This window comes from Myxocyprinus asiaticus, chromosome 26 (assembly GCF_019703515.2).
Source record: "Myxocyprinus asiaticus isolate MX2 ecotype Aquarium Trade chromosome 26, UBuf_Myxa_2, whole genome shotgun sequence".
NCBI lineage: Eukaryota > Metazoa > Chordata > Actinopteri > Cypriniformes > Catostomidae > Myxocyprinus > Myxocyprinus asiaticus.
In genome coordinates this window covers 31,474,173-31,485,000 of record NC_059369.1, presented here as the reverse complement: position 1 = coordinate 31,485,000, position 10,828 = coordinate 31,474,173, and the positions used below count along the sequence as shown (strand labels likewise).

Below are 10,828 nucleotides of genomic sequence, written 5' to 3'. Positions count from 1 at the left end.
TCAAAGTTTTGGACCCCGTTAACTTGCATTGTATGGACCTACAGAGCTGAGATATTCTTCTAAAAATCTCAGTTTGTGTTCAGCAGAAGAAAGAAAGTCGTGCACATCTGGGATGACATAAAGGTGAGTAAATGATAAGCAAATTTTCATTTTTGGCTTAACAATTCCTTTACTCAGTTTTTCCATGTCTTTTATCCTGAAAATTAATAGTTAAATGAAAATTTTGTCATAATTTACTCACCCTTTTGTTGTTCTAACCCTGTATAATTTCTTGTTTTTCTGTAAAACACAAAAAGAGATGAACAGCAACTTACATTTCTGTCTGTTCCTCACACAAAGCTGACATATGCCTTTAGAAGACTTGGAATATAGAACACAAGTTATATGGATTACTTTTATATTACTTATACGATGCTATTTTGTCCTGGGCAGTATAAATCACCACCCACTTTCCTTGGGTATGGAAAACTGCAGCTCAGACATTCTGCCTGTGATCTCCTTTGGTGTTTCATGGATGAAAAATAATAGAACAATGGAATAATTACTTTTAATGTGTGTTTATTATATCCTCCATTTGAATAAATCTTTAAATAATGGTCTCCTGTTTTTTTGTGTCCTTCATTCATCTCCTCCTCTACAGAGTTGTTTACGTCTTTGGGACATACGTGAAGGAGCCGCCCACTGACATCACACCCACCTTCCTGACCACTGGTGTACTGAGCACACTAAGACAGGCAGACTTTGTAGCGCACTCCATTTTGAGGGAGTCTGGTAAGAGCTGGCTGCTTGCTTTGTCTGCTTCCTTGTTGTCATAACCTTTATGCATGTAAACATTCCTACCACAGCTATGGCTACTTGAAGAGCTGAGTAAACATTTTCACCACAGTTACGTCTTGGAGGGAAAATTTGGTTAAACGCCATGTTAAAGGCAGAGCATGTGTTGTTTTTACTGTGGTAAGACTTTGATTTGTTGTTTATACAGTTTTAACTTTGTAAATGTTATGTGTTCTTTTTGTTGAAAAGAATATAGAACATGTATGTGTTCACTGGTGGCCAAAAGTTTGGAATAATGTACAGATTTTGCTCTTATGGAAAGAAATTGGTGCTTTTATTCACCAAAGTGGCATTCAATCGATCACAATGTATAGTCAGGACATTAATAATGTAAAAAATTACTATTTGAAGATTTTCTTTACTACAAAGAGTTCTCATCAAAAAATCCTCCATGTGCAGCAATGACAGCTTTTCAGATCCTTGGCATTCTAGCTGTCAGTTTGTCCAGATACTCAGGTGACATTTCACCCCACGCTTCCTGTAGCACTTGCCATAGATGTGGCTGTCTTGTCGGGCACTTCTCACGCACCTTACAGTCTAGCTGATCCCACAAAAGCTCAATGGGGTTAAGATCCATAACACTCTTTTCCAATTATCTGTTGTCCAATGTCTGTTTCTTTGCCCACTCTAACCTTTTCTTTTTGTTTTTCTGTTTCAAAAGTGGCTTTTTCTTTGCAATTCTTCCCATAAGGCCTGCACCCCTGAGTCTTCTCTTTACTGTTGTACATGAAACTGGTGTTGAGCGGGTAGAATTCAATGAAGCTGTCAGCTGAGGACATGTGAGGCATCTGTTTCTCAAACTAGAGACTCTGATGTACTTATCCTCTTGTTTAGTTGTACATCTGGCCTTCCACATCTCTTTCTGTCCTTGTTAGTGCCAGTTACCCTTTGTCTTTGAAGACTGTAGTGTACACCTTCGTATGAAATCTTCAGTTTTTTGGAAATTTCAAGCATTGTATAGCCTTCATTCCTCAAAACAATGATTGACTGATGAGTTTCTAGAGAAAGCTGTTTCTTTTTTGCCATTTTTGACCTAATATTGACCTTAAGACATGCCAGTCTATTGCATACTTTAGCAACTCAAAAACAAACACAAATACAATGTTAAGCTTCATTTAACAAATCAAATAGCTTTCAGCAGTGTTTGATATAATGGCAAGTGATTTTCTAGTACCAAATTAGCAATTTAGCATGATTACTCAAAGATAAGGTGTTGGAGTGATTTTATATTACTGCTGGAAATGGGGCCTGTCTAGATTTGATCAAAAATGACTTTTTTCAAAAAGTGATGGTGCTGTTTTTTTACATCAGTAATGTCCTGACTATACTTTGTGATCAGTTGAATGCCACTTTGGTGAATTAAAGTACCAATTTCCTTCAGAAACAGCAAAATCTGTACTTTATTCGAAACTTTTGGCCACCAGTGTAAATAATAGACTTTATTCACGTTAGCGCCATCTTTGATTTTTAATAGGAATGACAACGAAGCTGTGAGGGACAGACTTGCAGTCTCTTCAGTGGGCTGTACTGCAGTTTAAAGTGTTTTTGGATCATACAATGGACAAAACATTGAAAAAATATCTGTCCAAGAACATTCAGTATACAAAGAACTCCAGACAACATGAGTTGTGTAAAATCAGATGTGATCTAGGAGTTTTATATAGCTTTGTACCGTTCATGCCATTGAAGAGACTGTAAGTCTGTCCCTCACAGCCTCGTTGTCATTCCCATTAAACATTAATGGGCGCTAGCGTGAATAAGGTCTATGTCGTCTTGATTAACTAGAGTTCACAACAACTGAATAAAGGACAATGAAAAATGAAAAGCGAAGCAAAACGCTGACCAAGGCTTATTTGAAAAATGAAATAATGGTCTGATAGTTCATTATTTACTGCATTTAATGCAAAATACACCATTTCGAAAGTGTATATGTCACTGGAATAGTACAATGAAAATAAAATCGAATGATAGCATCATATAATTGTATTGAAAGTAGAGATGTACTGTTAGTAATGATAGTACAGCTGTTGTTATAGTTGTACAGCTGGGTGCAACTACAGTAACACCTTCCAAATCAGTCAGAAATCTAGGGGTAACCATCGACAACAGACTAAATTTCACAGACTACATCTCAAAGACCGCAAGATCATGTAGATTTACACTCTACAATATCAGGAATATAAGACCCTTCCTCTCTGAACATGCCACACTACTGCTTGTCCAGTCACTTGTCATAACTAGACTGGACTACTGTAACGCTCTCATTGCAGGCCTCCCTGCATGTGCAATTAGACCCCTGCAAATGATCCAGAATGCAGCAGCACGTCTGGTCTTTAATGAACCAAAGAGAGCACATGTTACACCACTCCTTGTCTCTCTCCACTGGCTGCCGGTTGATGCACGTATCAAATTCAAGGCTGTGATGCTGGCATACAGAACAGTCACTGGGTCTGCTCCAGCATACCTAAAATCATTTCTGCAGAGCTACGCACCCACTAGAAGCCTGCGGTCGGCTAAGGAACATCGCCTTGTTGTACCAACACAAAGAGGCACCAAAACACTTTCCCGGACTTTCAGCTTCATCATACCACGTTGGTGGAACAACCTTCCCAACTCCATCCGTGAAGCTGACTCACTCTCTGTCTTCAAAAAACGACTAAAAACACATCTTTTCCGTGAGCACTTAACCAGTCATTAAAAAAAAAAAAATTTTCCTGTTGCACTTTATTCTGTTTTGAATACTATTATGATGCTAGTGAAACTTTGCAATACAGCACTTTTAATACCACTGTCTCCTTAAGATGATTCACTTATGTTTTCCTCTTTTGTAAGTCGCTTTGGATAAAAGCATCTGCCAAATGAATAAATGTAAAATGTAAATGTCATAACATAGTACTAAGCATACTATTGTATATATTAACCAGTTTTTTCCCCAAAATTAGGGTTAGGTGTATTAATAACTAGATGTTTTAATATAATTTATTTTATCTGTACTTGTTTGTTACTCCAGCTCCACAACTATTTAGAAACTTCTCTTATGTCTTATGACCCAAAAGATAACCAAATTGGTTGTTATTCTCTCCAAATAAAAGGGGAAAAGGTCAACCTACAATATGAAAAAAAAAAAAAATCCGTACTTCTTGTAAATAGGTCCTAGAATGCATTGTCTTGTACAAGTTTTGTACACTGCACATATTTGTTCACTTAATAGTTGACAACAATTAGCTTTAGCCGACTTTTGGAGCATAGTTATTTCTTTATTTATTTACCGACTTCAGTGAGATTTTGCTTGGGCCTGATTAATATGTGTCATGTTCTGCATCATTCTCAGGCTACTCGGGTAAGATAAGTCAGATGCCAATCATCCTCACCCCACTGCACTTTGATCGTGACCAGCTACAGAAGCAGCCGTCCTGCAGACGATCTGTCGTCATCAGAACCTTCATCACCAGTGACTTCATGACCGGTATCGCTGCTACTCCAGACAACCAAATACCTGAAGAGGTGAGTGCCTGATCCTCCAACCATAGATAATTTACATTTTTCACGTGGAGTGGCTAGCTGATTCATTAACAAAATGTGACACAAAATGTTGTTCATAAGGTTAGTATCATGACTTTACAATGCATATAGCCCATTGTTTAATGGCAAAAGGCATCTTACTGATGAATGTGTTTATAGAGCAACAATACACAGATGGAAAATGAGAACATGTCCTGTTTGAAAAACCCATAAGTCATAAACAGTTCACTTATTCTTCATGAAAGATTCACCTATTACTTCATGAAACATAAACATACAATGGAAAATGCCATATTGTTACTTGAAGTATGGTGATTGGATGATCCTGATTAAAATGAACACAAACACAACATAAGACAGTGCGGAGATCTTGAAATAGTCCTCATAGAGCGACAGGACAAGCTCACTTTGCTAAAAACACCGGGTGTGTCTAAATCATCTCTGTAATTTCAGCAGTCAGGGCACTGGCCAGGGACTCGGCTATTTCTAGGGCTGTCCCTTTCGCAAATTCATTTCATTGCAGTGAACTGTTCACTCCAAAAAAATTCCTGTAAAACCTGGGGAGCAATTTTGCTCATTGTGCTCATTGGTCTATGCCCAACCTTACCATCATCATGTCTTCTGAAGTCTCTTAGTGGTTAAAGGTGAAGAATGTAAAGTTTTTGGTCTTAAAATACTTTCTTCTACTCCAGCTTAATATGCAGAAACAACTTTAAGTAAGCCATACATAGGTTAATTTTCTGGAAAACTGTAAACACTGTGTCTCATTGTCACTATAAAAATTCCTGTTTTTTTTTTTTTTTGAGGGACTCATTTAGACCCTGACTGTTTGAACAACTGCAGATAAGGGGCATATCTGGAAAGCTGTTTTGAAAACATTTTTTTATTTTTGCAATTCTGTTCGGTGGCGCTAGTGCCGCAGCAATTACATACTTCAGCTTTAAAGGAATAGTTCACCCAAAAATGAAAATAATTTTATTATATACACACCCTCATGATATCCCAGGTGTGTATATCTTTCTTTCTTCACCAGATCACATTTGAAGAAAAATATCTGGATGTGGATGGTGATTTCTCTTTTGAAGCTCCAAAGATCACAGACAGTCACCATAAACATCATCAATACGAAACCAGCTGCTAAATTAATGTCTTCTGAAGCGACACAATAAATTTTGGTTATAAATATTTAAGTACTTTTATAAACTCTTAAGTCATGCTTCCGTTCAACAGCGGTATGCATGTGTGACGTAATCACTTTGGCACTTGATACACGCAAGAACTGAGGCACGTGCGTCACAGCCGGAAGAGCAGCGCTGTTTACAAGTGAGGAGGAGGAACACTGTATAGTAGCTTGGTTGGTTTTGATCTGTATTTATCTGTTTCTTTTCTCACAATGGTGCATTTGTGTGCTTATCCTGGATGTCTCAATCGAGTGGAGAATGTGAGATTTCCTCTGTATCATGACAACACAAATACGTCACACAAAAGACCGCTTGGACTCCACCCTCTTGTGAAGCTTACTGGAAGCATTTGATTATAGTTAAAAAGTACTTATCTTTTTTCACACCAAAAGTTATCATTTTAGAAGACATTAATTTAACTGCTGGAGACGTATCGATGACATTTATGCTGACTGTCTGATTTTTGGAGCTTCAAAAGAGAAATCTCCATCCACTTGCATTTTAAAGACCTACTGAGCTAAGATATTTTTCTATTTTTCTTCAAATGTGTTTTGGTGAAGAAAGTAAGTCATACACCTGGGATATCATGAGGGTGAGTAAATAATGAGAGTATTTTTATCTGCATTACTTTTTCTCCTGCAGAACACAAATTATGATTTTTAGAAGAATATTTCAGCTCTGTAGGCCCATACAATGCAAGTGAATGGGTGCCAAAATTTAGATGCTCCAAAAATCACATAAAGGCAAAAATAAAAGTTATCCATGCGACTCCAGTGCTTTATCCATATTTTCAGAAGTGATATGATAGGTGTGGGTGAGAAACAGATCAATATTTAAGTCCTTTTCTGGTTGATATTCTGATAAATGTAGGGGCGGTATGCATGAAGAATGTGAACCATTAAAAACACAAGAAGAAGAATGTAAGAAGAATGGGTTTCTCACCCACACCTATCATATCGCTTCTGAAGATATTGATTTAACCACTGGAGTCTTATGGATTATTTTTATGCTGACTTGTGATTTTTGGAGTTTCAAAATTTTGGCACCCATTCACTTGCATTGTATGGACCACTGAGAAATTATTCTAAAAATCTTCATTTGAGTTCAGCAGATAAACGTAAGTCATACATGTCTAGGATGGCACAAGTGTGAGTAAATGATGAGAGAATTTTTGAGTGAACTATAACTTTAAATAATGACCGTAAGTATAACATTGAGGTCAATGGCTTATTTTCTCTTTAAAAGACATTTTCTTTGCAATTCCTTCATCCACAGTGTTTTTGAAGGGGAAACAATCTCTTACATATTATACTTGTTAGAAGATTAATATTAACTTCTTGTGAAATTTTAAAGATTTATTGTTTTATGTAATTTCTTTCATAAAAGCACTACATTTTAATATCTGTGCCGAAAATGCACAATAGTTTAATTTAATATAGTGTTGTTGTTTAATACCAGCTTCGTTTTAATGAGCAAACTCCTAATCCTGTCGCAGGTAAATGAGTCATAGTGTCCCAATGTGCAGTGGTTCAACACCCCCCCCCCCCCCCCCCCATGAATCATGAACTTATCAGCTGTAATTCCACTCTTGGTATCAATAATAATTAGATTTTTCCAGATAAAGTATGTCAACCATCGATATATCATGCTCTTCCATTCATTTCCATTCACTAACTCATGCTCTCTGGCCACAGGTGGTTCTCAAAATGGTCAACGAAATCAAGAAAATCCCAGGCATCTCAAGAGTGATGTATGACCTGACATCCAAACCACCGGGAACCACTGAGTGGGAGTAGAGCAGAGGACTATTCATCCCTTCTGACTTATCCTTGTCACCTCCTCTTCTACCTCCCTCTTACCCAGTACTGCTACATTCCCCTCCAACCCCCTTTTCTCCACTCCTGCGAACCGCCCCGCCCCCCTTTAGGCACGCAGTCCTGTCATTGTCCCATTGTGACCGGAACATTCCCTACAGTGTCAGACTGTACTGTGATTGGTGCAAAACTGACTCAACTACTTCAGTTCTGCCTCATTTTCTGGGGCTGATGTAATATTAGTATTACTGTTATTATTGTTATTATCCTCATCATTGATAATGATGATGAAACGTTGATTTTTTTCAGCTCTCTGTGTTTAATGCATTGTGACAGGTCACTCCAAAATCTCTATTGTAGCCATTGAAGGTTTAAGGTCATATTAGGGCAGTTGACTGTCCAAGTGCAGCATGACACGAACACAACTTTTTTTTTTTTATATACAAATCCGATTCTGCATCAAGGATGAACTTCAAAGTGTTGCTGTTCTCTGCCTTCTTTTAGCTTTTTTTGTCTCACCAAACCGGCTCATGCAGTGTTGATTTCTTTCCTGAACTTTTCTACCGAAGTGGCAGGTGAAGACTAGCAGTAGTAGCGCGCACACCCATTGAAACGTGACCAATTAATGTTTTATTCGACTTTATTTGCCAAATACAGATGAGTTCAGACTGAGAGATTAGATGACTATTTCGTTATTGCCGCTCGTACGCTGTGGGTGGCAGTTTTAACACAGAAGTTTTGCTGAGAACGAGACTCCAAACTTAGGAGGCCTTCTGGAATTTGTGCCTGTTTTATCATCTTGTTTTGTTTTTCCGGGATGTGAAACTTTATTTTATGCTGCATTCTTTTCCTCTCTCTTTTCAAGAAAATGATTATTGACATTTTAATAGTGATATAAATGACAGAATACAAGATGTAATTACTGATGTCTGCATTTTACACCAACATCAAGGTTGAGTTTGCCTGGGCTGGTCTTATAGATGAGTAAGATCAACAGTGTACTTAATTTCACCAATAAAGGCCTTTGTATTTTCTCGTGCTAGGTACAGCAATAGTGTTTCCAAAGGCAAAAGAAAAGAGATTATTACAAAGGAAGAGTAGGTGATTGACGGGACTCTTTACCTGTGGGGGTACACCCCTCTGAATAGGTCAAGTCCTTTTTGAGCCAGTTTGAGCTTAACAGAATTTGGACCATGAGTTAGTGTCAATGTAGGAGTCCTGTGAGTGTGGCCTCGTTAATATTCCACTCCTTTAATAGAAGAATGTTCTTGTATACAAAACATAGAGAAAGGGGTTTGTTTGGGCACAAATAGAGATCTGTGTCCAGCCCTTGGTCTAATGTATGATGTTGAGAATTTGTTGTGATATGAAAAACATGCTTGGTATTTAATGTCTTTAAAGCTTTCGTTTCAAAAACCTCTGTTGTCACAATGCAAAAAAATTCAGTGCAAGATGAACCTCTCTCTTGTCTTAATTGCAAATCTCGTTCTTGTGTTTTTGTTCTCATGTGTATATTTTACCAGTTCTCATGTGTATATTTTACCTGTCTATTAAAGTACAACTAACAATTCAATTTCTAGTGGGTAAACTGCAATATTACAATATTCAGTTTAATTTATGCAAATCTATGTTGATCTCTATCACCCCCCCCCTCCCCCACCACAAACTTCTGTTTTTCTTTTTTTGTCTAAAAAGGCTGTTTTACTTCAGTATTGTGCCTCAGACCAAGCCACCGCATGCAGTTTGAAACTGATATTTGTACAATGCAAACTGAGCCTTAATAAAGGACTCCATGTTCAGATTTGTTTCTCATTATAGATTATACACATTAAAAAAAAGCATTTGGTTTACGTGAAGTTGTCAAAAAATTTGATGATACAAAGAAACGGAATGTTAGTGATACTCTTGGTGCAAGTAAAATATGAAGCCAGATTATGCATGCAAAGAAAAAGAGTTTTAGTGATACTGCTGCAAATGGGACAACTGCCCCATACTAGGCAATATTCTGAATATTCATGAGACAGGCTTCCTCTGGGTTTTAAGGCATACTGTCTGTTTGTAAATGTGCGCAAATGCACCCACTAGTGGAAGGAGTCTGTATTGCAGGCCATTTATCATTCCCTATTGTTTTTATGCAATTTATTGTGCTACTAATGTCATTTTTTTTTTTCTTAATCAGAATATCCATTTTTTTATCTCCATCCATCCATCCTGTTTCATTAAAGTGTTAAGAGCAGCTATTGTGTATTGTAACAGGCACTTGTTTAAGTTGAGTGAGCTTGTGTGGGGTTCTTTCACCTGGGAAAGGGGTACAGGTGTGTAACTGATTTAAGGACATGTAGTGAGAAGCACATCCACAAACGGCATCATCCTATTATGGAGTTAAATGGCAGGGGAGGTTCAAGCGCTGGTACAGTCACTGAACAATTAAATCAACCTCCCTGGTGGTGCTGTAGCTACTGTTCACCCACATCACCTTCACTTGATGTCTGCAGCCTGGGCTTTAACCATCAAAGACCCACTAAGCAGAATTGCAACGCTTGTTTAAGGCAAATAAATGAGACCTTTTTTTTTTCTTTTCTTTTTTTTAATGGTTAAAAATATATACCCATACAGTACCAGTAGCTGAAACTGAACTGTATCACAACAGCAGTTTTGGTGGGGGTAAAAAAAAAAAATACATATTGATGTCACAGCTTGCTAAAATCCCTCAAAATTCACCCCAAAGAAAATGATGCTTTAAGATTTTTTCATTATCTGTGGCTTCCTAAAAGTACTTTTGGGGAATTTTATTTAAATATTTTAATATCAATGTTAGGTCTCTGAGGGTTGGGTGATTCTTCTCAAGAAAATGTTCTATAAAATGCCCTGGTCATATTTAACCCCAAATAAAATAAAAATGGAAATTATATTTTCAGACCTCAACAATAAGGATGTATAAAAAAATAATAGAAAATTTTGGTATGGGCCCGAATTAGTTATGAAAATAGAATTTCCAGCTAATAGACCTTATTCACGCTAGTGCCATCTTAAAGTGTTTTTGGATCGTACAACGGACAAAACATTGATAAAATATCTGTCCAAGAACATTTAGTATACAAAGAACTCCAGACAACATGTGTTGTGAAAAATCAGATATGATCTAGGAACTTTATACAGCTTTATACCGTTCGTGCCATTGGAGAGACTGTAAGTTTGTCCCTCACAGCCTTGTTGTCATTCCCATTAAACATCAAAGATGGCAATTTGGGGGGCCTGGGTAGCTACCACCCCTGGAGTTGCGAGTTCGAATCCAGGGTGTGTTGAGTGACCCCAGCCAGGTCTCCTAAGCTACCAAATTGGCCCGGTTGCTAGGGAGGGTCACATGGGGTAACCTCCTTGTGGTCGCGATTAGTGGTTCTCGCTCTCAATGTGCGTAGATTGCAGAGAGTAGCATGAGTCTCCACATGCTGTGAGTCTCCGCGGTGTCATGCATGA

General features: G+C 37.7%; 1 protein-coding gene across 1 annotated transcript in view; it reads left to right on the top strand.

Moving 5' to 3' along the window:
* LOC127416652 (GMP synthase [glutamine-hydrolyzing]) overlaps window positions 1–9,807 on the top strand; it is a 38,284-nt gene extending 28,477 nt beyond the window's left edge. Inside the window, exons 14-16 of the mRNA XM_051656096.1 lie at window positions 641–771; window positions 4,166–4,338; window positions 7,232–9,807. Of these exons, the coding sequence (XP_051512056.1) occupies window positions 641–771; window positions 4,166–4,338; window positions 7,232–7,333 (406 nt within the window). The 3' untranslated portion in view covers window positions 7,334–9,807. The remainder of the gene's footprint in view (window positions 1–640; window positions 772–4,165; window positions 4,339–7,231) is intronic.
* Window positions 9,808–10,828: the final 1,021 nt, after the last annotated feature.